The sequence below is a fragment of the Hippocampus zosterae genome, chromosome 16 (genome assembly GCF_025434085.1).
Source record: "Hippocampus zosterae strain Florida chromosome 16, ASM2543408v3, whole genome shotgun sequence".
Classification (NCBI taxonomy): Eukaryota; Metazoa; Chordata; class Actinopteri; order Syngnathiformes; family Syngnathidae; genus Hippocampus; species Hippocampus zosterae.
Window position 1 is genome coordinate 18,173,290 of NC_067466.1, and position 27,483 is coordinate 18,200,772.

The window sequence follows — 27,483 nt, forward strand, 5'->3', positions numbered from 1 at the left end:
CAAGGGAAACACCCAACAACTCTTAAGACCGATGACAAATGACAAGTGAACTAAAAACAATTTTTTTGTCCAGACACGCGAGCTGCACTATTGCTCTCTCATGTCATTCACAAGCAAACGTACGTGCTGGTCAAACTGAAGAATTAATACACACCGGCGCCAAGAGAGACGAACATTACGTTGCTTCACTTCAAAATGGAACAAAATTCTGTAGCGGCTTACCTTGTTCTTCCGTGTTTGCAATTCCCGCTCAACACGTGCGTTCTTGACGTGTTACAAGGGGCTCGGTGACGTAATAAAAGAAGGCCACAGCCGTCGTAATTATCAGGCGACACAACAAAATTCAAATACATATCTTGAGGAAGTACTGTATAACGTATGAGAATAAATACTTATATTTTAAATGTGCTTAGAGTACTTCATCAAACTGGAAAGAACACATTTAAATTCGACCCTTCTTTTTAACAAACCTGTGATTTCGATTTAAATGTAAATTTGCCGTGTCAAGCTGGATTTTCTGTCATTGCATATTTTTATTCAGACTATTTGAATTTCTTTGGCACTCACAAATAACACAAGTGCAAGATGTGTATATATTTCCATTTTAATACATCAACATAAGAATTGATAAAATGGATTTTAAAAAAGACAGCTTCAGGTGTGTTTTGGTGGGACATTTAAAAGCATCATCGCAGAAATGAGAACTTGCTATGTGAATGTAACAATAACAAAACACTTGCAAAATATTGCTTTAAGGTATGGACATGACTAAAAATGCCCCCCCCCCCAACTTACACAAGTTAATTAACTACAGGACCTTCTTGACACTGATAGAAAAAAAACAAATTTTACAACACATAATACAATAGTACCCATTTGGTCGTCTTTGAAATCGTTGACAAAATATTCAGTCAAAACAAAGGAGGGGTAAAGATAATCCCTCACAGGTTTGGCCACCAGCAAAATCTCTGAAGTTTGAAAGAAGACACGACAAAATATGAAAGTGAGTGAAAGTGCCTAAAATGGTTGAAACATTTGATCACACACTATGAGGAAGAATCGATGGATGGCTCTAAAAGTCCACACAGACACTAAATATTTCATTTCAAACGCATTTGTTCCTCGTGTATGCTCCAAGTACGCATTTTGGGTGTGTGGTGCATGCCAAAGCAACGGGGGGCGCCATAACCCCTCACATTGATTTTAAAAGTCTGAAAAGGGGGCACGGAGTGAGAAGGGTCTTGCTGGTATTTCAGTTGATAAAATCTACAAATATTGAAAAGTTACCCAATACAAATGGTGAGATTTTCATCTGAAACACACAATAAATATATTTAGTTAATTTATTATTGATTATAATAGTTGTTTTGAATAGAAATATTGTTTTCCTTTGTAAAAAGATGTTGGGACAAAAGATCTTTAATTTGTCCTGAAACCAGACAAAAATTCTCATTAAAGTTTCCTGATTGTGATTTATTTAATTCTTTTCATGATAAAAACAAAAAATTCTGCTTTGTCTTTGTAAATATAATAAACAAATTAAATCTAATTTTACTTATATTGAGATATAATTTTTAAAGAGAGGGAGAGAAAAAAAATCTGTTTCCTGTAAATGCGCAAAAGTGATGAAAACGTGTTTTGAAAGAATATTCTGTTAGCCTAATTGCCTAATTTGCCATAGTCATTTCAAACCCGTTGTTGTAATGTGAATACAAACGGCTCATGTGCTTGCTAAAAATACTTGGTAACGCAAAAAGTTGACTAGAGACAAGTGGATTCTTTTTGTTATTCAATTTTTTTTCTAAAAATGCTGAAAAATAACTTAAGCACAAAGGCTATTAGGCTAGCAACTTGTGTTTGTGTGGACTTCTCCAATGTTTTTTTTTTTTTTAACACGCCAACTCCCTGCTGTACAAATTTTGAATTGTGTGTTTTTTTTTTCTTCCCCTCCTGGTCACCCAGGAAAGCAAGCGACGCGAGTAGCGTGGCTGACAGCTTGCGTTTGCCCAGGGCCGTGGCAGGAGGGGGGCGACAGGGACGCTGATGTAGTTGTTGTTGTTGAAAAGGTGATCCGCGGGCGAGGGCGGCGGGCGAAGGCGGCGGCGTGGAGTCTACGGCACTTAAATGTGAACAAGTTGGGCTCGCGCAGCCTCCTCCTTGAAGGTAGCGAACACACTTTTTCTTCCTCCTAAGGACAGTCACAGACAGTTATCTGGGAATAAATCCGAATGGCACAACGTCAATAACCAAAGAAATACAACACAAAACACATGTACAACACACACCCATGTGGAAATGACTAGACTGTATATCTTTATTTATTTCGTTATTTCCTAACATGGAAGTGCAACTCGTATACATTTCTTACCAAAGACTCGAGAGATGGGCGGACTTTCTGAGCAGAGTTAGCTTATCGTAAAGGCAAGAAGTGATAGCGCGCCCTTAGCACAAATACTAGTGGAAACAAAGTTAGTAGTGCACTTGTTAAGCTAACGTGCTAAGCTAACAGGTATTGTGTTTCAGAAGGGGGGTTGCAGGGGATCAGGTGGTGCACATGGTGGTAGGATGGGTGGTTTACACACCTGCAGGGACCGCACCAATCTATCTGCTGCTTGAGGCCAAAGCGAGCTCGACATTTCTTAGGGGAGCCAGGCTCTGAGCCGCAACAGCAAGACACGAAGACGGGGGGGACGGCGATGAAAAGAGTGGCAAAGATGCACAAGAAGAAGAAGAAGAAGAAGAAGAAGAAGAAGCATCAAAACGGTTGACATGCGGGATACACGTTAGTCACAAACGCACACAATTTAGTCAGACCTTTTCACGCAGAGAGGGAAAACAAAATATATAGAGCCTTTTATGCAGAAATTCAGCCAAGCAATATTTCAATTAGCAACACTGCATTTCACATTAGTTTAGGTTAGTGTCAGATTTCCCCTTTCACACAGATATCCTCGAGAAGAGGCACCACTGCTGCTGCAGAACATCTGGAATTTTACATGGTAACCCAGCAGAGTGGAACATTTCACATAGCAACACTGCATCTAACAATAATAATAATAATTGTTTTGTTTGTGGCAGGTTTGAGGAATATTATCAATATTACCATGTGAAAATGAATAACCAAAAGCCGAGATCGGATGTGATGTTTGACACAGAACCCAGCGTCTAGTATGATGTGTTGAAAGCAAATGTAGCTGTTCAATCAGGATTTAACAGGGACTGGGAAAATTGCTGGATCAAATTAGTACCTTTTCTACAGAAAAGGAATGGAACAATTTGGGGGGGGGGAAGCTATATATATATAAAATAATATACATTTTTTTTTACCTGTGTTGGAGTCTTGCTGCTTCTCCCTTTTCCTCCTCTTCTTCTTTCCCTGCAGGAGGACAGATATGAAGTGATTCACTGGACAATAATAAAAATAATGAGAGTCGACTATTAAATATTGAGTTTAAAAACACACATGTGCTAATTAGCATGTGTCAAGTTTGTAGCGACTTTGGCTCGTTTACAGGACGACACGCACCGGTCATTTTGTTAGGTACACTCACGCAATCTAATGACATCCAATACGACACGTTATCGAAGAAATTCACTGATCTGAATTTTTTGGTAATTGTTTGGGCAAGTTTGGATTGGTATAATTAGGGCAACAATTTTCAGGCTTTTACATTCCACACAGTTCTGGTATATTACATTAACATTGAATATTTTATAACAAATTTCCTGTTACAAGGAATAGTGTTTAAAAAACGTTTGAAATTAGTTCATTTAAATTTTTTATTACCCCCCCCAAAAAATCTAATACCATGGAATACTTTTTCAAAGAAAAAGGTGACATTTGAAAATTAGCACTATACTCAATTTTAAATATTAATATTTTCAAAATGTTTTATTTATTTATCTTCATGTATTCTCATTGTGAAATACGTAATGATTAAAAATCAAAATAAAAACAAAATACCACGTACTATTCCACAGTTAGAATATATTAGGTAATCCATTAATTTTTGCATAATAAAACAAAAAATAATAACTTTTCCTTTTAAATAAGTAATTAAATGTGATTATGAGGCGATTTTTGTTCTTGGATGTCATTAGACAAACCAGCGCGGGCATCCCTATAAAAACACCTTGCGAGCGTGATGACATCATTTTTGTCAGCGTGTGAGCGGTCTCGTGGTCTCGTGTGTTGCTGGTAACCATAGCAGCATGCAAGCCGCCGCCCCTCGCGAGGAAGGAAGCATGCGGAGGGAACGCCGTGCGGCCGTCGTTGGTATTACCCAATTCCTTTCATGCATGCTGGCGTATTAGCCCCGCCCCCCCAGCACAAACAAGACGAGTCCCTACCCAATCGGCTTTACTCTTTTCGCCTGCCGCCTCCTGCAACAGGTCAACAGCACACTTAGCGCAACACGTGCTGTGCCACCGTGCGTGTGCGTGTGTGTGTATGTGTGTGTGTGTGATGAAGAGGAGTGCAGTGTTGAAGATGAGTCAGCAGCCTTACGTAGTTGTCACGTGCAGACCAGGTGGGGTAGAGCTGCATGTGCAGTTGTCTCTCCTTGCGTGCTAACTCGTAGTACTTGGCTTGCTCCTCACGCGTCAGCGCGTGCCACTACACACGCACACACACAACGACGGGCGTCAAACATGGCGATCACCATCACCATGACGACCACACACGCAGACCGAGGGACAGTGCGTGCGCGTGCATACCCTTCGTCCGAGTATCTGGTTGATGGCGGCGCTCTCCTTGAGTGTGCACTCGGCGATGACTTTGGCCCTCATCTCCTTCATGTAGAGCATAAAGGCGTTGAGTGGCTTTTTGATGACAGGTTTCTTGGGTTCCTTTTCCCGCTTGGCCTCCACGTGTGGTTTCCTGCGCGGCGCGGAGGAAGATGGAGACTTGTGTGTTGTTTTCTTGTCTACCGTTGTGGCATTGAAGAGCCGCAACGCAATTTCACAGCCGTTTGATTGTTAGCAAAGGCACGATTTTAGCCGCGAAGCTAATGCTAACATCATGTGGAGATGCTCTTGCTCATGTGTGTGGTCGCCAAAACAAGGGCAGAGATGTTCATGCCGAGTACGACTTCTGAAATTGGCTACTTCAGTTGAAATGTGGCATTCCGAAAAGTTAAGTTGGCACCGGTGCTAGCACTGAAGCCATTCTTAGGTATGTTTTTATGTTAAGGCAGAAAAAAAATCAGCTAAAAATACAATTCCCAAGTACAAATTCAGCTTTGAGTTGTTAGCTCAATGCTAATGCTCACGACATTCAGAGTTATCCTGGCCGGTCCCCAAATTAGCAGAAAAAGGAGCTGATCCTTGTTCAACATGGCAATGATAGACCCACGATACTCCATATTTAAAAAAAGCTGAGCATGAAAGCGCGTTTTCCATTCAAGTGTGGCACTTACGCGTACATGCCTCTGTCATAATGCTCGTGCTCCTGCTTGCCTGAAGGGGGCACGATGGCAGGGTGCGGGATGCCCGTGGGGTGCATGCCGGATGGGCCTAGCATCAGCGAGTGAGAGAACCTGACCACAAAAAAATAAATAAATAAAAAAACAATCATCAAAATAAAAAGATAATAACAATCATAATGTAAGCCAAAGACCAACTGAGCCAAGTAGCGTGACACAAGAAGGTAAACAACAAACAACAGAGGACAACATGTATCATTTGCTGTCCAAACAACATCTAGTTCCCGCTTTCGGTTCATTTTAGCCACTTTTATTTTTCCAGTGGAAACGGAACCAAGATGTTTGAAGGGAATATGCTGTATCTCCACTAGAGGGAGCCAAAGTTTGTCACTGGAGTTTGTACAGAGAGGGAGAGGCAACCACAATGAAGCAGTGGACACGTGATGCAAAATAAAAAATAAAACTGCATAAGTTACTCACTCAAAGATTGAAGTTAATACAAATGATTGTGGAACTGCACAAATCAATTATTCATGAACGGTTAACAGAAAGGAAAGCAAACATTCTTTTAATCTGCATGAGCTAAAAAAAAAAAAAAAAAAAGACAACTACACAAAATCAGTAGATGACAATAATTGTTTAAAGCTGCATGAGGTGGAAAATCAGACTACCAAAATGAAAAATTAAATAAATGACTGAAAATAAAATAATAATTCAGCTTGCTTTTAAATCGCACAAGCAACGGCAATTTATCTCAACAAAATCATGAGGGACAGATTCCCATCAGCGCTACTATTTTCGCTATCTCGTGTTGTTGGCGCACCATATGTGCACCGACTGGATTAAAGGAAGAATTTTCACATTGAAATCTGGTTTTATTTTGGATGCTTTGACTTGACCCTCGAGTCATCTGGCCTCATGCAGGTCTAGAACAAAAAAAACAGCACACAGAGGCGACGCTGGCAACAAATAAAGCGCCTTGGCGCCACATTGGGCTTTCTTTAAAAAGTGAAAGCGAAATGAAATGACTATCAAAGCGTACACGGATGCACTTCGGCGGATGAGCGTTGACATGCATTTTCTTTGGAGGGGGGAGGGGGGCGGTGGGATATATATTTTTGTCTTGTATCAGGCGGCGGGCGCAGCGCAGCTGGCTACCTGCCGCAGTACCTGGTGTAGGACGAGGCGGCAGGAAAATTGGAGGGGAAGGACTGTCGGAAGCCGCACGATGACAGAACGGCGGGGTACACCGTCTGCTTCTGCCTACCACAGCACAGCACAACCACAACACAGTCGCTTCACTGACAGGACGTATATGCCACGCCCTTTACGTCAAAGGAAAAAGTCAATTTAAAGTAGCCAATGCATAAAATAGTCAAGAAACAAATACAATTTCAAAACTAACAACAACATCAACAAAAAAAGGTAAATCATAACAAAACAATAAATGGATAAAAATAGTCAATAAAATGAAAAAGTTAAAAAAAAAAGTTACAACAAATTTGGTTTGTGTGCGAGTACTTGACTGGTCTGCCAGTTGTCCAGACCTGTCGAACCAGCACACAGCTTCAATAATGAGGACCGAGTACCAATACCTCAAGTACTTTTGATATATTATCTTTTTTTTCATACTGCATGTGGTAAGGTGAAGGGTTTAAAAAAAAAAAGTATCCAAGGAACAAATCGCATGTTTGAAAGAATCTTCGGGAGAATCTAATTGGAAGCGGTGAAGCAGAGAGAGCCTCTGCAGGAGAATCCGTCGGGGGTTACCGTTGACAGCCGCGTGTCGCACCACAGTGGGGTGAGATGCTGGCCCGAGAGCCTTTGATGTCGTGGGCTCCTCCCCTCTTTAACAAATCTTTTTTTCAACAAATGCACCCGCGCGTAACGTCACACACCACCAAGCTAATGACAACAGCCTACGTTAAAAGTTTGGGACGGACTAACCCGCTTAGGAGTCGAAGCAAAAAAAAGCTTTCAGTTTCATGTTTACATGCCAAGTAAAGCTTCAAGAATACAATGTCCTATGTAAATAAATGATGAAACAAACTCCCCCAAAATATTTTTAAGTTGAAATAGTTAGAAAAAAAAAATACTAAATAAATAAAAAAGTCGCTAAAAGTCCAATCTTGGTTGGAGTAACTTGCCTATATGAATATCTGTAAAAAATATAATAATTTAAAAAAAAAAGTGCTTTAAAAATATCTAAAATGAAATCCTAACTAATAAATATAAATGAAAAAAAATGTATGCTATCAGCTTGACAAAATTGTTTCATTGATAAACAAAAATATAATAATAATAAAAATAAAATATTAAATAAATTAAGGAGAAAAAAACCCCGGAATATATATTTAATAGCAAATCATATACAATAGTAAGTAAAAAAATACTGATTGAATAAAACACCCATGCTAAAAGTCCAAATTTGGTTGGACTAACTCATTAAAAGATAAATCATCAGCAAATAAAGAATAACTTGGTAAATAAAATATAAAAAAAAAGAACAAAGTATTTCACTATAAAATAAACAAATAAAATGCCGTACGTGCACAAAAAATTCTGTGGGACAAACATCGCTTCCCTGTGTAGGTTAACGTGTTCACGCACATGCTAAACGTTGTGTTGGATTCAATAAGGGACGTTTTCTGTTCTGATGTGTTCTTCCAGTTCAAAAGACACCACGCTAAAACCAGGAAGTCCAGGCTAATCCAGGCTAATCTGCCAAACATCGGGGAGTACACGAGCGTCCAAGATAATTGTCGCAAAACAATATTTCCGCTGATCCTTTGCCTTCAATAAAAAAAACAACAACATCGTACAAGGGGCCTGAACCGGCAGATCATCCGGATTAAGGCAGATAAACCCGAAGGAATTCCTCAATGAAGACTTCTTGTCCGACAAAGATAAAATTGTTCCCAATCGGAAATATCTTCGGACAAAGACTTCATTGGAAAGCATGCGTGACATTTGACGGAATCCCTGAACTGCTTCGGTTGAAATTAATCCACAAATCAACAGGGAATTGATTGACATTCAAGAGAATTTTGGGAAATGAAATCAAGAAAACAAATAGTCCATCTCAAATAAATGGTCATAGCAGAAGAGTACCAATAAAAAAGTCAAAGAGTAAATACACAAAATGTGAATCTACAAACTTTTTTTTAGACGGAAAGAAGTTACATTAAAAATGTTAAAATATCAATAAATCAAACAGGATCTACAAATGAATTCATATGTATCCAATACGGCTAAAAGGTCCACCTAGCAAGTTTTTGGCTAATCTCCTAGCACACTTCCTTTCCTCCGGCTAACACATTTCTTGAATCTAAGATCAGATGAGCACACGTCTACTTTTCTTGATTTCGAAGCTACTAATGAAGTTTCACGCGTCTGCTAAATGTTGTATCGCTGTGGAAGCAACATATTCACGTCTACCTCCAAAATACCGTGTTTCGGTGTATGCCAAACGTCCGAGTATTTTTGACTAAAGCGTCCGAGTGCAGGATGAGATCACATCACATCCAAAGCGGCATAAATAAGAGCCGTTACACTTTGTACAAGGTCAGCGCAAGTTCACAGAGGAGGCACTCACACAGGTGGTCTGCGTCGTAATGTGTGTGTGTGTGTGTGTACATGACACTCACCACCCCATAGATGGCGAGATCTGTCCAACACCGCCTGAAGGGAGAGGGTAGTATCCTGAAAGGTCCTGGGATTGGTGCCTGTGAACACCTAGAGGCGCACGCACGCACGCACGCACACACACATACACACACTTATGACAACTACACTCGTACTTGCATCTTTTAAGCACATCATTAGGTCAGTTCAAGGGGCCTCCGCGAGGGCAATTAGCAATATTAGCAGTGTGGGAACCTCATATTAAGTGCACGTAAAGATACACAAAGGTCATACAATGACATGGTGTGTATTTGTGTGTATGTGTGTGTGTGTGTGTGTGTGTGTGTGTGTGTGTGAGAGCGTTCCCCTTGGCCAACTGTAGCTTTAAAACGCACTAGCAACCACTCCATGAAGTCAAATTGTGCGACTAACAATAGATAGATTGGACTCCACAACCATAGGTGGCGCTACGCCTACTTTCAGCCTCTTGCGCAACAGCCCAGAAGAAGGATAGCTCTCCTTTTGTGTGTGTATGTTTGAAGGGATATTAATAATAATAATAATAATACATTTTATTTGAAAGTGCTTTTCATCACACTCAAAGACACTTATTGGAAGGAAGGAATTTGTTTGGTTGGGAAAAGTGCCGAATCACACAAGAGACGTTACAAGCGTGTCGTCATTTTAAACAGATTTTAAAAATGGCGTGAAAAAAATGCTGTTTACTCCTTCTTCTTGTTCACACAGTAAAATGTTGGGTGTGATCGTAGGAAGTCATTTGTCAACAGGCGGCAGCAAGATTTTAGGCAGGCCCAATTGTGTTTGCTGCGAAGGAATGCCTCTCCTTTCGGGACCCCGAGAGCGAAAGAAAGGCAATAAATCGGTCACGGTAGGTTGAGTCAGTCGTCGCCCGTTTAATGTTGTGCTTTCTTTTAAAAAAAAAAAACAAAAATTATATATGTAGCAGCACTAAAAACATAACATTGATTTCTTTCAACGAGCGACTATACTGTTGATCAACAAGGATGACATCACTGATGATGTAACAGCACGCCTGGACAATGTGGCGAATGATATGGGGGCAGGCGGGGGGTGTGAGATAACTTTGCGTGTCTGCGTGTGTGTTGATTGACAACGATCCCGAGATGGTGTGAGAAACGTCGGACGTTGCATCCAGGTGTTAGCGCTGTGTGTGTTTTAGTGCGCGTGCAGGTGTCTCAGTCTGTCATTAAGAGCTGAGTCACTATGCTAGCGTCATCGACGTCTGTGTGTGTGTGTGTGTGTGTTTAGTAAGTGTGCTTGTACAGGAAAAAAAAAGGGGGGAATTCCAGACACACAAGGCGGCCGATTGCCTGAGGTGCATTAGTTTGATGTGCCACACACGTCTTTTGGATTGGATTGGATTGGATTCAACTTTATTGTCAAGATATGACACGTAATGGAGGAGTCACAGAAAGGCAAGGAAGTGGGCCAAGCATTGAAACTTTCATGGATCAAACAGCTGTTGTGACTATGCGAGTGTATGCGTTCGTACCAGTCTTCTGACTCATGTCGGTGGGCAGGTGCGGGGGGCTGCCGCCAAAGTGCTCGTTGCCGTAAGGCAGCAGCGACGTAATCGGGTGCATGCCGTGGGGCTGCTGCACAACAGACACTTTGTTGGACTGGAACGACAAAAAAAATATCCGAACATTAAAATATGAATGCTAAAAAAAAAATTAAATGGGAAAATGATTTGATGAGGGGTTTAAACAGGAATACACAAAAAAAAAATCAAAGCATGATCACAAAATAATATATGTATGTAAAAAAATGTATGAAACACTTCCGATCATGAATAATACAAATTCGTATAATTAAAAAAAAACTTTCGTGGCCATTTACGGCAGCATGAGCGTGGCGCGACCGCACTTCTAAACAACCGATTTCGTGCCGCGTGGCCACGAAAAATCCTAAAAGCGTGCTGGCGGGCTAACTTTAGCGCACACGGCCGCACATCTGTCACTGCGGCTTCTTTTCACGTGCTGAGCTCGTTTCACCGAAGAAAAAAGGAGTAGGGAGAGAGACGAAGAAAAAAAAAAAAGCGCGTCCTGCCCGTGCGTCCGCGTTTCCTCGCCGTAATTAGCCACCCTTGAAGTGGCTTCGAGAGCGCCTTCCGCCTTTTCCGAGCGCGCTCGAGGGGGAGGCACTCGTCCCAACCCCGTCATTATCAGACCGCTCTGTAGTTAAGCAAGGAGGATAAATCTCCCACTCCTCACCTCGCACACACAGACACTCGCACAACCGTACACGTTGCGCACGCACTTAGCGCGGCTCAAGCAAGTGTGCACACGTACGACGCTCGCAGAACACACACCATGTATTTTATTCACGGAGTTGCGGTGATATATTTACAGAACTGAGAGCTTTTCTTACAATATCGAGTAACAGAATGAATCGGGTCTCTAAATGAGGGAGTGACTCACATGGCCAAGTCATTACTAAGTCTCTGTTCATAAACTTTCAACCAGTTTCTGGGGCCAAAATTGAGCAAGTCGAGTCATTGCTTCAATCTTGCTCAATCACGACAAATTTCATGGTGAGTGACCCGTCATTCACATTTTACAATTGTACAGGAGCGCATAGCAGCTAACTACCCATCAAGTAGCAGAGAGTGAATTCTTCAAAAAGTCATTTTAATCTGTTAGTTGCCACTGCCAGGTGAAGTTTACTGTCAAATTAAACAATAAAACCAAGAAAATTACAGAGTGTTTTCAAACAGGCCACACAATGTTACCTTACGAAAGCTTGCTAGCTTAATGCTAACACACAATGCAAAACGCCAATGACGGGCTCATGAAACTAGCATCGATGTTGGTGTTTCAACAATGGATCACTGAACACACAAAAAAAATAAATCGATAGATGGAGACAGACAGTTGAAATACTCGCAGGCATAGATTACTTATCCTCTGCGAAAATCGACCAACATTACTGCAACTTTCTGAGCAGTCGTGACCGATACTGCCCCTTGGTGGCCAGACAAATCAATCCAGAATTGTGACCAGTCGAGTGCAGAAAAAAAACAGCACCAAATAATCGAAGCTAACGGACTTCAATTTTTTTTCTCCAATGTAAGGCGATTTTAGCTTTTTTTTTTAAATTCAGGCGACAAAACGCAGGGGCACCCACTTTCTTTCAATTATTAATGTAATTCCTTTCTAAAAGGTGAGATTAAAGACACTCGGGCCAGTGAAGGACCAAAGAGACGAGTGTTTCAATTTCCGCTTTTAATGGAATAAAAAGACAACTAAAGAATACATTAGTAGCGTGCGCGCGTGCTCTTTAGCATGTATTTTAGCATGTGTGTGTCGCGTCGATTTAAACAAGTGTGACGCGAGCTGTCATGAAGTGTCACGCCGAGAGCGGAGGAGTGCACATAAAACACTCGGGACAATACCAACACGACTCAAAAAGGCCTTTCAAGTACACACGTGCAACACAACACAAACACGCGTGTGCATTTAGCTTACATACTTGAACCAATTGATCAAGTAATTGCTCCTTTGAAGTCAATCTTTGATGTCATCTGCAAACAGGCAATTATTCGCCCATTTCCTGTTACATATTTTGTTTGATTTTTTATTTTTATTTTTTAAAAGGAGTGTATACTTTTGCTCGCACGCTGATAAAGCATTCTAATATAAATTGTCAAAAGATACATCTCGTTATAGAAATTGCATCCACATTAACGGGCTTTTGGGAGGAGAAAAAACCCGTTCTGTCAGCTATGCATGCCATTTACTTGCCGGCATTAGGCCAGCCACAAGAGGGCGCCAGTGAGGTGTATCTGTGACTAGTATCGGTAGGCATTCAAAACAATCGATACATTGAAATAAGGCTGGTATCGGCCCGATGTGGATATCTGGTATCGGTAATCGCATTCCTATTGTAACTAAAATAAAAATCTTTTGAACGAGCTATTCTGGCCATTTGCCTCTACGAGCTCCGAGGTCAACCAGATTCTCACAATGTGACACGTATCAGTCCAAAATTATGAGTAGTAGTGCCTAAAAAAACAAAACCACCTAAAAAGACTGACCCTTGAGCTCTGCCACACTGACTGTTTGTCTAAAAGTTCCAAATATCAGTTTAATGCTAGCTTTGTAAACATAGCATTAGCGTGTCGCTCAAGTACAACAAACCAGAGAGACCCCACCCCCGCTGCTCCCCCTTCCAAATCTGGAAGTCATTGCCTTCTCCAAATGAGAGCCTTGGTTGACATCAAAAGCCGGACTGCCGTAACAGTGTAGCCGTGTTTAAAAAAAGCAACACCCCCCCCCACCACAGACCCACAAAACCAACCAACCCCACCAAAAAAAAAAAAAAAGCCCACACCCCCAAAAAACCTCATGCAGTTTTCTCTTCTTTGTGCCACAGAGACCCCACAAAATGGGCACATCAGAATCCCAACGGAAGATTTTAATACAGAACCCAGCGAAATGAAACGGTGCCACTTTCACACCGAGACAATCAAATTATTCAATGACACGATGACAAAAGACGGGCTTTTGTGTGTCAGCCGTCAAACTTCACAACCGGTATACAGTATCCCGAAATGTGACAAAGGGGGGGGGAATAGAGTGAATAGTGAGTGACAATTGCTTTCAGCACAACAGGGTGGCGAGAAAATGAATGGCTGAAAAAATTGAATGCTAATGACTTTGGGATTGTGTCCCCCCCCCCCCCGCAAACATTCCGGACTGTGTTTACGATGCGGCCTCATGATCGATATGACTGAGCAGTCACTCAGAGTGAAAGCAGTCATTCCTAATACCAGATTCTTAAATGTCACCAGACATCCTCCAGAGCACCCCCCCCCCACACCCCCCAAAAAATGGACAAGTTCCGAGAGTGCCTTTGTCTTTTTATTGTTCCGAAATGCCGCAAGTACACAAACTGTCAACACGGGCCCTTAAATCATTCATATGTGCCCTCGCACACCAATCACTTTTGAATGCACGCCGTTTCTATTTTTCCACGAACAGCGGGGGGTCCACCACGGTAAAACTGCCCGAGGATCCGACTCGGGCACTCGTGGGACTCTCTGAGAGCACGGTTGAGAACAAGCGCGGAACTTTTCATTTGAGCGGAATTGATTCATGGGCTGTGATTTTCTTTAAGCTGAATACTGGCTATAATTATGACATTTCCAGCGACGCTCGCGTAGTTTAGTGCGAGATGTCGTATTCGGGATGACTGCACGTACAAATTCAGGTTACGTCGCAATTAAACTCCATCGGAAAACAAGCCACGATGAAAGAAGCAGCAAACCAGAGTAGGAGACGCCACATTGCATACTGTAGGCACGCAAGCGGGATCAGAATTACAAAAAAAAAAAAAGAAAAACTCGCCTGACTCCAAACACCTGGAAAAACATCGACTGCCATCGTCTCCCGTTGCCCAAAGTGGTTTTGGCGTGCGGCCTCAACGGGGAATTTGATGCCCCCCCACCTCCCGCTCCCTCCGATGGATACCGTTTGCTCGCAGCTGTTCTGAAATATGACTTTAATTTAGCATTTGGGTCCTTACAAAAAAAAAAAAAAAAAAAAAAAAACAAGAAAAAGGCCTGCTCTTGGCCCGTCACTGCATTTGGGCTGTCTTGGATTAAAGATCAGAAATGTTTTGTTCACGTCTCGGATCAAGCAAACGGTGAGAGGAGATGAAACGGGATTAGAGGGCAGGGGAGAGATTGACGAAAACAATTAGCTATGAATTGTTAATTGTTTGTAACTGAGGGCCTTCTTCTGACCCAAAGGTGGAGGGGGGGCGGGGGGGGGGGGGGGGGGGGATTTCCTCAACCCGTCCAGATCGCGTTACACAGGCCCGGAGGCTCTGATGTGGCTTCAGACAGCAAGCGCAAAACCAAAAGCCCGCAACCGCGCAGGCCGGCTCGGCGCTGAGCCTCGTCCTGCGGTCGACGACTGAGGAATATTTCTGAAAGCCCGAATGTATTCCAAACTACCCCCCCCCCCAGCTCCCCTCTTGCTCCATCCCCGCAGAGATGCTGTGCCGTTTTAATGTTGGCGGCGAACTGGTGACAAGTTGTTCCGAAGGGGATAGCACGCAGGATTTAGAAGGTTTTCATTTACGACTGGAACATCTGGTGCGGGAGCCGAAATCGGTTTTCAGTTCGAAACTGGCTCGGGAAATCATTTTCTGCTTGATTTTTTTTTTTCCGCTTCACCATGCCATGTTAAAGGTACAGTCATAGATGATGTGGAATTGAGTTGGGTAACAAGAAATGAAGCGCCAACAAATTGCGTGCTGTGTACAGTTGCGAGCTTGAAAGGTTAAAAAAAAAAGATTTGAAACAGGTTTGAAAAAAAAATTTCAGTTTGAAACAGGTTTGAAAAATCTCTTTCTGGCCATGTTTGAATGGGAGAAGGGGTGGTGGAAAAAAACAAGACAGAGCAACTGCCTTTTTGTCTGGTTACCACACGAGGTTTCTTTTACAAAACATCGCTTGCTTTCGTTCGTGAGGCGAGTTTCAGATTGACAACCGCCAAAAAGTACAAGTCTCCATCTTAGACGATATTCCTCTGAGTTTGTACGAGCGGTACGCGCACAAAGGGACTCCGCGGACTAAAGGTGCAAACTTGTAGCAAGAAAAAAAAAAAAAAAGCCCATTAGAACATGTCCGCCTTTTTATCCACGGCATCAATTAAAGGCCTTTCCGTTGGCGAGCTCTTGTTCTTTATTAGCGCGCCACCTTCTCGCCTCTCTCATGGAGTTTCTCTTTAATCTCGGGGAAACACTGTTGCCATTGATGCGCCGATTGATCTGATGTTTGCGCCTGACGCTTTTATCTCCGCGCAGTCTCAAAAGGGGGAAAAAAAAAAAACCACCTTGGGTTTGAGGTGCTAGCGCGTTTCGTCCAATGAGGACTTGAGATGCTTCCGGGTAGCTGGAAAATGCCTGTCTGGTAGTTATCAGGCGTCTTTATGACACCTGTTACTTAAGCTAAAGTCACGTCCGTTAATGCTAACATTTATTACTCGCTATTTTCACAAGTTCAAAACTCAAACGGGCGGGCTGGGATCCTCCTGTGTTTCGGCTAATAGCTAGGCTAGATTTTTTTAAAGGACATCACTAGCAGCAATATACAGCTTTCCACCAGTCATCAGGCATCTGAATGGACACCTGTTACTTAAGCTAAAGTAACGTCCGTTAATTCTAACATTTATTACTCGCTATTTTCACAAGTTCAAAACTCAAACGGGCCGGCTGGGATCCTCCTGTGTTTCGGCTAATGGCTAGGCTAGATTTATTTAAAGGACATCGCTAGCAGCAATATACAGCTTTCCACCAGTCATCAGGCATCTGAATGGACACCTGTTACTTAAGCTAAAGTAACGTCCGTTAATGCTAACATTTATTACTCGCTATTTTCACAAGTTCAAAACTCAAACGGGCCGGCTGGGATCCTCCTGTGTTTCGGCTAACGGCTAAGCTAGATTCTTTTTAAAGGACATCGCTAGCAGCAATATATAGCTTTCCACCAGTCATCAGGCATCTGAATGGACACCTGTTGCTTTGGGTAGTAACGTTTAATTCAAAACAGTTTTTTTGTCCAACCGCCCCACAGCCCCAAAAAATAAAAAAAATTAGTCGAAGTGGATGCTGTTCGCAAAGTATTCAGTCGATCCACATGATGACGCATCTGGACTCGAGTTCAAATTGAGCTATCATCGCCCTGGTAGTAACGGAGGATGTCATTCCGTAAACATGAGAATCCAAATGGCCTCCGGACGCGTGTTTCAAATGAATATTAAAGCTAAAAATGGATGCGTTGCCATTAAAAGCTGCGAGCAACCTGCCGGCCTCGTGTTTTTCCAGAGAGCGGCGTCCCAGAACCGGACCGAGAAAATCTCCTCCCCATCGGCCTACAAACCCTAAAAAAAGTACATTTGATTTCAACCTCTTAGCCAGAGGGGCCAAGTTTTCGGCGTGGCACCGCTCCACCGGACTAATCCAAGTGTGCCGGCAGAGGGGGAGGGAGGGTGAAGCGAGGGCGCTACCATTCGGCAGACCGCAAGTGGACTTGGCCCAAAACCGTTTAGCGGGCTCGTTGTCCAACGGCCAAGATTTCGGCGTGGCACGGCTCCACCGGTCTAATCCAAGTGTGCCGGCAGAGGGGGGCCGGGGAGGGAGAGGGAGGGTGAAGCGAGGGCGCTACCATTCGGCAGACCGCAAGTGGACTTGGCCCAAAACCGTTTAGCGGGCTCGTTGTCGTGTGTTCGACCGCGACGCTGCGTGTCGAAGAGCTCATCTATCAACACCGTCCGCCCGCCGAGTGTATTTATGTTTTTGTCTCATCCATATGCGCGCGCTTGTGTGTTTATAAAACATTTGTTTTATTTTAGGGCCCCCTCGGAGAAGCGCGGCAGCCGACAAGCGCAGACGTCTTATTTACTCGAGTGTTGGTGTTCGATAGCATAGCGGGGCACTTTTGGGAGGTTTGTGTCCAAGCCCGGTCGGGTGGCAGCTTGGGTTCTGCTATCGATCATCTGTAATAATCACGCGGCGGCCGACTTTGGTGTGTAATTATGTTGCCGAAATAGAAGTGGCAGGCTCTGCTGCGAGACCATTTGGGGACATTAAAGTGCACAATTTATGACAAAAAAAAAAACCCGCAAGTCGGTGCTTCTTTCGCTGTCATTCTTCATGGGGCGGAACCAGAACCTCAGGTAAAAACTGTCACTCAGGTCACATTTATCATTTTTACTAAAATAATAATAATAATAGGCGGCCCGGTAGTCCAGTGGTTAGCACGTCGGCTTCACAGTGCAGAGGTACCGGGTTCGATTCCAGCTCCGGCCTCCCTGTGTGGAGTTTGCATGTTCTCCGCGTGGGTTTTCTCCGGGTGCTCCGGTTTCCTCCCACATTCCAAAAATATGCATGGCAGGCTGATTGAACACTCCAAATTGTCCCTAGGTGTGAGTGGTTGTTCGTTTCTGTGTGCCCTGCGATTGGCTGGCAACCGATTCAGGGTGTCCCCCGCCTACTGCCCGGAGACAGCTGGGATAGGCTCCAGCACCCCCCGCGACCCTAGTGAGGATCAAGCGGCTCGGAAGATGTATGCATGTATAATAATAATAAAACAGTGGGTTGTCTTGGCGGTGTGGAAGGATGGATCGGTACAAACATCATCCACGAAAATATGATTGAAGAGAACATTTGGGGATCTTGGACAATTTCTATAGCCACTTAGTTTACTCGAAGTTCATTTCTTCCAATGCTGACATGCATCCATTTCTAGAAACATCTGCTCTTTGCGTCTGCAGCTACAGAAATTGCGTGCTGCCGAGTTGCGCTGTAAATAGGCGGGTATTAGCACGCACAAATAAACACACGCATTGCATTTTCAGCTGGTGGGCTCCGCGCCGTCACCGATACGTAATTGCTACCCACTCAGGAAGAGCGACTAACCCTCACCCGGCAGCCGATACTCAAATAATCTGAGACAGACGTACGCGCCGCATATTTACATATACGAGATAACAAAGTGAGCTTGTCTGTGTGTTTGTGTGTGTGTGTGTGTGTCCCAAAACAACGGTTGGAATTTGTCCCCACAACGCACCCCAAGTGTTAACTTGACAAGATTACGCAACTTCACTTCACATAGGAAGCATAAATGATACCTTTTTGTCTTATGGTTACATTTTCCCCTGTCGCTCGGCAAGTGAAAAATTTCCACTTGTGGTTTGCATATGTTTGTGTGTGTGTGTGTGTGTGTGTGTGTGTGTGTGGTTCAGGTGAGGCTTGTATTTTCCGTGGTCAACCACTCCAAACTGCACACGGTGAGCTCCACCTTAGAAGACACATACTGCCAATAAGGAGTTTGCGCTTATGTCTCATCAAGCGCCAACGGTGCTGCTACATTCTAGACAAACTGACAAAACTTTTTTTTTCTTAATGTCGAATGCATTATTTTGCGGTTGCTTTTTTTTAATTTAATTTTTCTCGACAGTCTTTTTCCTGGTCATGTTTGAGAAGATTGTTGCTAGGCAGAATTTATAGGGCAGGGCAATCACACGGGGGTATCTCCGATTTTTTAATATTTTCTTTTTAATCATTAACATCAACAAATTTGCCACGTAGTAGTCAATGTTATTCATACAAGAACAACATTTGAGAAAAGGAAACGACTTTAAAAACAGCGCCGTAAATTCACCACTTTTATGTGAATTACCTTTTAAAACACAACAACTTTGCTTTGGAATGACTGTTTGGAATGATGTCGCACTGTGCTACACGATTATGAGCCAAAATATGAAGTCAAGCTCTGCTGCCGTTTGGCGCGTGTGGCGGGGAAATAGTTAAAGGTGTTCCGAAGGTGTCGGGGAGTGACTTTCGAGCGAGGCTACGGTTTTTGTTCTTGTAGCGCACTGCGGTTAGCTGCTAGCGCTCTGATTGTTTACTTCCGACTCGCATCTGACTGACCCTCACTGTACTCCGGTGTCACCTTCCCACTCTCTTTTGACACTTTCACCCATCTGTTGAGCACTTCCTCCAACGCCTACTCGCTTGCCGTTTGCTCCGCTGAATGTTAGCGCGCGCGCCACCCGCACTTGAACGCTCCTCAACACAAAGCGCACGTCACAGTTGCTCCAGTTTTTCATCCGCCCTAGAAGTGTTCACCACCGCAACATGCAAACACCCAAATCATCAAAGTCAACAGAGCATAGTAAAAAAAAAAAAAAAAATTTAAGTCGTGTTGACTAACATAGTTGTCCAAATTTATCACCTCCCACCCGAAAAAAGGATGAAAATGCATTCCAGGGCAGTAGTTGGTGATATCATGTGCACAAAAACAAATTAATTCATCAAGTATGTCGACATAGTGTATTGTAGTTAAAAAAAAAAAAAAAAAACTTTAGACAAGTTTTGCATTCGAACATGCTGTAATAAACATTCCAGGCCACTATTTGGCAATTTAAAATTAAAATTAGGATTTGCACAATTAATATTTTGGAGCCAATGAGCGGTCAGCTAGTTTAAAAAAACTAAATAAATAACCTGATAAGCGATCCGATCAGAAGATGGACCAATCTATACAGTCTTATTTAAAACAATTTATTTATTTACTGTACAGTCAGCGCCCACTATTGGATTCGGCTTGGACCAAGAATAAATTTGCTCACTTTAAAAAGAACTTTATATAATAAAAATAACAATTGCTTGCTCCTGCATGGCTTCACAACCTCTTGACAAGTACTTATTCTTTTTTTTTTTTTTGGTGCTCCCGTTCTCTGGACGCAACCGATATATGTTAGTGTGTCACGGAGAAGAACGAGCGCGGCGGTAGATGAAAGAGGACGGCGGGTGGCCGTGCGTGATCACAGCCATGTGTGGCGGTGCGCTTCATGCGGCCGCCGAGGCTCCGGCTGGTCTACGACGGCCACGTGGGCAGAGAGCGACGAGAACAACGACAACGATAAACAGGAGGACGAAGAAGAAGAAGAAGAAGAAGAGGAGGAGGAGGAGGAGGTTTGAGTTCCATGTGGTTTGGACTATTTTTAAACAAGACTATTTTAATGATGCACCCGCGTGAGGAAGTTTTGGGTGTGGAGGCCACAGATGATCAATCAAAATACATCCCGCACCCCCCCCCCCGCAACCCCCCCCCAAAGGTTTTGCTTCTTTTTTTGTTTTTGTTTCCCTTTTGTAATTGACTCAACAAATCCATAAAAATAAAATAAAAAATATTCTGTATAGTCAATATATGAAATATGTTCTTAATATCTGCATTGATATGATCAATTATATGTTGAATACTATTCGATACAATTCATGTCAGACATTTTCATATAATAATATAGAACTGCTTTGTTTTTTTTTTCTCCACAGTTTCTGTCATGCAGACAAACAAACCAGATCCGAACATTTTACCGACGTTTAATCATCATCATTATGTCCCGTTTTAGGAAAAGTATAAAAATAAGAGCCACTTCCTCACAACACACACCTGTTTGCCCCGCCTTTCTTCCGGAAAATGAATAATTACAGGTACAAACACCCGGGGGCCGTCTCAAAGGAGGACTCCCCCCCTCCTTTCTTTTGATATCCCTTTAACATCCCCCCCCCACCCTTCTCTTCTTCGAGATCGTCGAAAGCCTCAGCCACCCGCCACTTCAAAGTCAAACCGACGCGGGTTTGCGACTTCATCTGGCTTATCTAGAATGCACGTGTGTTTACTTCCTAGGGCTTATTATCATTGTCGTGGTATGATTTTATAGTCAACATTCACGTGAAAAAGTCCATACAGTGGTCGCGTCTAACCAAAATGGCTGACTTCCTGTGTGTTTTCGGGCATGGCTTCTTGGGACTTTTTTGTGGGTCTCATCATGATAGATGGCAAACTGCCAAGTGAAAATGACTTGGGGGAGGGGGGGGGGGGCTGCTGAATTTTTCCGGTAAAAAATTTGGGGTTTCAAGGGGATTTCCTCAAACATCACCGACATGTTCTGCCCACCCACGCTGCTAAAAATTTTAATGTTTTTTTTTTTAATTTAGCGTTGTGAGGATAATGCGGTTCAGAAAATGGATGGATGGATTTAGCGATGTCAATCAGCCCAGTGTACAAGGTTCAAACTTGCGAGTAAAACGCAGACATTTGTGTCCATTTTTGGGGGTTGTATGTGGAGATTTTTTTGGGTGGGTCAACTCATCATAGACAATCCTACCAAATTTCACAATGCTGTCAGTGAAACAGGCTTTGGGAGCTAAATGTCACCAAATCCTGTACTGTATGTCAAACCAAAAACGGCAGACTTAATTGTACGCTTTTTGGCATAGCCACTTGAGACTTTTTGCGGGTCTACACGTGATAGACCGGAGTAACAAATTTCATTCTGCCAAGTAAAAACATCTTGAGATGCTGAATTTGACCAAAAAATGTGCCACTGCTTCACAATAGCCAAGTCAAATCTTTTGAGGCATGGCTTCTTGAAACTTTTTTTTGTGTGTGCGTGCGGATGCTCATGATAGACATGCCTCCCAAAATTCACGTTGCCAAGTGGAACTGGCTTCGGGAGCTCAATTTCCCAAGACCTCGGCTTACCACGACTCCCCATTGGGTCTTAAAGAAGGCGAGGAGGGGGGTTGCATTAGTGGGGGGAAGAGGGAGAGAGTGTGGGGGTGGGGGGGGCCCTCTGGCAATATTGTTGCTATTGTTGACCAACAGATGAAGTCACCAGAACCCCCTCAAAGCAGCATTACAAAAGAGAAACGAGGAAGTAGGAAGACGCGAGAGGGGCAACATTCCCTTGATCTTATTTGGACAAAAGGGAAGCGAAGGGGACAGACGCAAGGAGAGGATGCATGGAAACATTGGACGAAAACATCGAGGCCTTGTTGACACGACGACAGCCTTACAAGTAACAGGACGCTGCAGTGCGCATGCCAGGCCAATAGTTGGCGACGGTAATTAACCGATTTGATTATAAGACATAAACTGAATGGCACCGTTAGGGCACCGACGCCCTTCTCCCCGTCAGGTTCAATGGACAAACCGTTTCTCCGGTTTCCTCTTCCAGTGTCAATTGTCACTTGGGGATTGCGTATCGCTCCAAATCAAATCCCGTTCTTGCTCAGCCAACTCAAAGATTGTCGCCTTTGTAAACAACAACATTGGCTCAAAACGTCACATGTGACCTCAGTCGGGGCCCACAAACAAACAAGATCAAAGAGCACGCTTGTTAGCGATTAGCGGCGGCGGCAGACTTCCGCGACGACAAACGCGCACGCATGCACACACACACACACACACACACACACACATACGCATGCGCACACACGCACTATCAAACAATCTTGTCACAATTAGACAGAAGCTAGCAGGCTCGTCTTGATCTTAGAAATCTGTGACATTATGATCGTCCATGACTACTGATTACGAAAGAATAACAAAATGTTTAGAGACACGTACAGTATAATTTTCTTTCTTTTATTTTTATTTTTTTTAAGATAGTGTCTATCCGCAGATGTCAACCAAGCCAAAAAAATAAGTGACATCTGTGCTATTTTGCGGAGGTATTAGGCAAAATGTAAATAACGGAGTAAACCGTTATTTACTGAATCACTAAAAACTACATGTTTAAAAACAACACTTTTTTTTAAATGGATGAAGTTGTGAAAATACAAATATAAATATTAAAAGGCAAAAAGTGAAAATGAAAGTTAAATCCATGCAATTTCAAAGACGAATTAGGCAAAGTATTAAATTAAATGCATATTTACTCAAGAATTAAGGAACAGATTAAAATTCTGATAATTTAAGGCAATTCATTACATGTAATATGTTAAAAATTAAGTGTAAAAAAGCCGTGCTCAAAACCTTTTTTTTTTTAAATTTATTTTGAGGTGCGCAGACTTACCGTTGGCGACACGGAGCCGTTGGGAAGGTAGGGGTCCGGCAGCATGAGGAAAGGGTAGCCGGAGTACGCCGGCGTCTTGTACATGCCGCCATCTTGTTGCTTGGATGCTGCGGAAGAAACAAACAACAACAACAAGTTAGCGGAAATGCTAGTTAGGTCGTGACCCCATTTTGATTCAGTGTAGTTCCACTTTTCTATTTCCCCAAGTGACATTAAACGATCAACTTCGCCAGCATAACTATGCTACCATCTTCATGCGAAACGTAACACCGAGCCGAGAGCGGCGCTAACGTTAGCATGAAGTGCTTCAAGTCTGAGCAGTTATCTTCAGCAACAAGTTCGACACACAATCAAGACAAGTTGTGTGTTGTTAGCGTGTTTTTTGTTTTGTTTTTTTGTTGTTTTCTTAGTCCAAAGATGGTCTTAACACCTTTTGTTTTGACGGTCAGCAACTGACACCTGCAGAACTTAAGTGGAACAGTAAAATCTGCTAAATTGGTCGATCAAAATGTCAGTGACACCTGAATTTGCTTTCAAAGCGATTCATATCAACATAGTTTAACCCCTAAAAAAAGCATGGCTGACGCCGTCCCGCTCGTTCCACTTCCTTTTATGTTGCGTTCAAGAAAATAAGAAATATTCGAGCTGCGTCTTTATCGACCATTGCATGTCAACCAACTTTCAGGCTAAAACAAAGAACAAAAAGAACCACAACAGTGCAATGACGTGACACAAGTCAACAAACATGTCATTCAGCATTCCTTTAGTTTGGTCGTCTGGTGTGATGCAACACATTTTGTCCCAGCTACTTCGTGCTAATCCTTAAAGACGTGATGATCCGAGAATGCAGAGCGAGCGTTTACAAGTGTTGTTAGTTTCGGCATGTTAGATCCTTCGACGCGTTACGAGCATCGCCTCCTCCTCCTCCTGTTTCTCAAGCCTACATGTTAATTTTCTGACGTCGTACCCAGAGACACAGATGCCGGCTGACGCCTGTTTTAATAAGGTCATTGTTTGGTATTAAGTCACCTCGGGAGCCATTTTACAGAAATATCAAAGAATTGCACTACGATGAGAGGAAATGTTGCTTAAAAACAACAACAATAGAGACATGTTAGCAGCTTTTAAAGTCATTGCTGTACATTCTTAGCTCACTAAAAAGCGGGGTCAAAATCCGCCGGCATTCATCAAGTAGACAACTTAAAACGTCTCAAATGTAGTCCAAATATACACAGAGACTCACTGTGCGGCCATCTTAATATGAGCCTATTATCGTGAGATAAATTGTAAAAAAAAAAAAAAAAAAGAAGCCCAACAGTTAGCAATATTTCATCGGATTTCGTTTGTGGTTGTTGATTCAATTCAATATTAGTTGATTCAAAACGACCTGGTCTGAAATGATTCAGCAGCTTGAAATTGATCCAGTGTGACCGTGAAATAAATATCTGGAGACCGGAGAGGGAAATTTCCTAGACTGTTTTGATCCCAAACATATCGCTATGTTAGTGGCTACTTGGCTAAGCTAAATTTGCTTGAAAGTTTCAACGAGGGGCGGCCCGGTGGGCCAGTGGTTATCGCGTCGACCTCTTAGTGCAGAGGGACCAGGTTCAATTACAGCTCTGGCCTCCATGTGGGGAGTTTGCGTGGCTTTTCTCGGGGTACTCCGGTTTCCTCTCACATTCCAAAAACATTGTATTGGAATGTAACACTCTAAATTGTCTGAAGGTGTGAGTGTAAGCATGGATGGTTGTTCGTCACTATGTGCCCTGCGATTGGCTGGCAACCGGTTCAGGGTGGGGGTTTTTTTTGTTAAATTTTTTATACACATTTCATGCACTCGACAACAGTCAGATTGTTTTTTTTAATCACTATTAAAATGAGTCAACTTTCTTACTAACTTATTTCGTGATCTAAACAATGTCAAACCTCTCAAATTAAGTCCAAATAGGTGCATTACGACTCATTGTGTCACACTAAAACAGGACAATTATTTTTAATGGGTAAACTGTCCAAAAATAATAATTCACAGACGTAATTAACAGGATTTTGGACTGTCATTTTGTAAACAACCTGAAAACCACTCAAGGTGAGTCCAAAATTGTTTGAGACTTATTTTGTAGCCATTCCTAAAAAAAAAAAAAGAAACCCTAAAAAGGTAAATAAAATACTGACTTAATAAATGAAAATTTTGAGGATTTCTGTGCATCTTCCAAGGTGAGTTTTACTCTTAATTGCCATTTTTTAAAGCAAAAACTTGCTCCTCAATGTGTAAAAAACATGAAAAGTCTCATAGTTAGTTCTAATCAAGACTGGTGACTAGTGAAACACAAGAAATGCCCAATCATAACAAGAATCAACCATTTCTGACTCGCTCAAAAACACCTTCAAAACTCTTACATTTAAATCCATGCGTGCATCAAGACTCATCGAGTAGCCTAGTGCAGTTAATAAGTACATATAAATATGAACAAAATGCCATAATAATGATAATTAGTGGGATGGTTAATCCAATTTCAAGACGAGGATGTTTACTCATAATTTTAGTTTGTTTTTTTTTAACGGCAGAATCTCGCTCCATAAACGTGTAAACAACTTTAAAAACTCTCAAATTCCAGAGTTATTGTGTAGCCATTTCGATTTTAAATGTAGTTTCTAAAGAGTAAAACTGTAAGAAATGGATAAATAAGAGCAATAATCAGCATTTCGCCCTGGATGGATGCTATCAGTGGGTAGCCTAAAAAAACAAAACAAAAACTCAGGATCGACATTTTTTTACAGTGGCCACCTGGAAGCTCAACTCTTTGAAGCCGCCGTTGAACAGCACGTGCCCCCGCGAGCAAAATACTTGGACAAGTTTCATAAAAAGTTTGTTTTGAACGCTCTAACCAAACCCCAAAAGCCTAAAATTCAACGTTCGGTGTGTTTTGGAGGCTTCCTTACCGGCGTCGAGCTGCTCCCTGTGCTTGTCCGGGAAGCCCCTCTGCTGCTCGGTCGGCTGCCCCCGTCTCACCGCCTGGAGGGTGCAAGAGTGGGAAAAGAAGGCTGTAGGCTGCTTAAAAGTGTCTTCAAGTCTATCGCGGGCGAATCGATTCATAAAACGCGGCGTCGCGTGGTGAGGAACTGCTCGAAAGTGAGGGAAAATGCTTGAAAAAAACCCGAGAACGAGCACCCTACCGACGAGGCGCCGCAGCCGGCGGGGCCGCCCGTGCTGTGCTGGTGGATCTCGGATTCGTTGACCAGCGACGACTTGAGGTCTGCCAGGTCCTGCTCGGTGAAGGCGCACTCCTGGTGGACCTTCTCCTCCTGCTCGCCTTCGTCCTTGAAGGCGATCATCTCGTCGGTGGCTCCCAGGTCGTCCCCCCCATGCTGAGGCATGTCCACGTCCGGGGACACTTTTATGAAGTATGTCCAACAAAATCAAAACTAAAAGGTTCAAAGAAAAAAGTCGAAAAAGAGACGTCAAATCTGCGAGTTTGTCCTCTTGAAAAGTCCGGAAGAAGACGGGGTAAAGTTGTTCCGTGGCGTCCCGCGGCCGCCTGGAGGAGGACTGACGTTCTCCCGCAAGAGTGAGCAAGGCAAGACGAGGACCCCCGACATCAAAGGGCGCCGCTGGGGTGATTGACAGTTCCGATGACTCGTGTATGCGAGTCTGTGTGTGTGTGTGTGTGTGTGTGTGTCTGTGTGCGAGAGACTCTTTCTACAGAACTTCTTCAAGAGACATCACCACCTCCTTATCGTCCTCGAGCATCATTCATGACTACTAGAGGCGTGTTCACACCATCCAAGATTCGGGGCTACGAACAGCACCAGCACCCTGTCAGCAAATGCTGCATTCATGAAACTTGGGAAAGCCTAACTGCATTTGTATTGTTTTCACCACAACATGCTGCTTTCATGATCATGGGAAATCCTACTTGTGTCCAGATTCAAAATGTTGAATTTCAACCAAATTAAATGGTAAAACAAACAAAATCAAAACTTCTGTGACCTGTGCGCTACATTCAGGAAAATAGTAATTA

General features: G+C 42.9%; 2 protein-coding genes across 11 annotated transcripts in view; one reads left to right on the forward strand and one right to left on the reverse strand.

Annotated features, from left to right (window-relative positions):
• Window positions 1-27,483, forward strand: part of LOC127588577 (transcriptional coactivator YAP1-like) — a 147,207-nt gene that overhangs the window by 115,005 nt on the left and 4,719 nt on the right. The window lies entirely within an intron of this gene.
• Window positions 591-27,445, reverse strand: tcf7 (transcription factor 7). Of its 10 annotated transcripts, none has more exons than XM_052047348.1 (13): window positions 26,639-27,444; window positions 26,405-26,477; window positions 23,465-23,571; window positions 10,582-10,708; window positions 9,071-9,158; window positions 6,594-6,686; window positions 5,418-5,537; window positions 4,717-4,879; window positions 4,508-4,615; window positions 4,351-4,383; window positions 3,328-3,376; window positions 2,583-2,655; window positions 591-2,188 (listed from the first exon to the last, which is right to left on the reverse strand). In XM_052047348.1, exons 1-13 carry the CDS (start codon window positions 26,837-26,839, stop codon window positions 1,786-1,788), a joined length of 1,638 nt encoding a protein of 545 aa, XP_051903308.1. In that variant the 5' UTR covers window positions 26,840-27,444; the 3' UTR covers window positions 591-1,785. The 10 variants fall into 10 exon arrangements, with proteins under 10 accessions (XP_051903308.1, XP_051903309.1, XP_051903310.1 ...); XM_052047352.1 differs by having other exon boundaries at window positions 1,949-2,212; window positions 26,639-27,445; XM_052047349.1 differs by lacking the exon at window positions 4,351-4,383.

Bases quoted from the DNA above. Each gene is read 5' to 3' on its own strand.
- tcf7 (XM_052047348.1), bottom strand. From the start codon at position 26,839: ATGCCTCAGCATGGGGGGGACGACCTGGGAGCCACCGACGAGATGATC. The intron at 6,687-9,070 runs GTGAGTGTCATG...GTGCTGTGGTAG, and splicing joins ATCTCGCCATCTATGGGGTG to GCAGAAGCAGACGGTGTACC. The intron at 2,189-2,582 runs GTGTGTAAACCA...GACTGTCCTTAG, and splicing joins GATTGGTGCGGTCCCTGCAG to GAGGAAGAAAAAGTGTGTTC.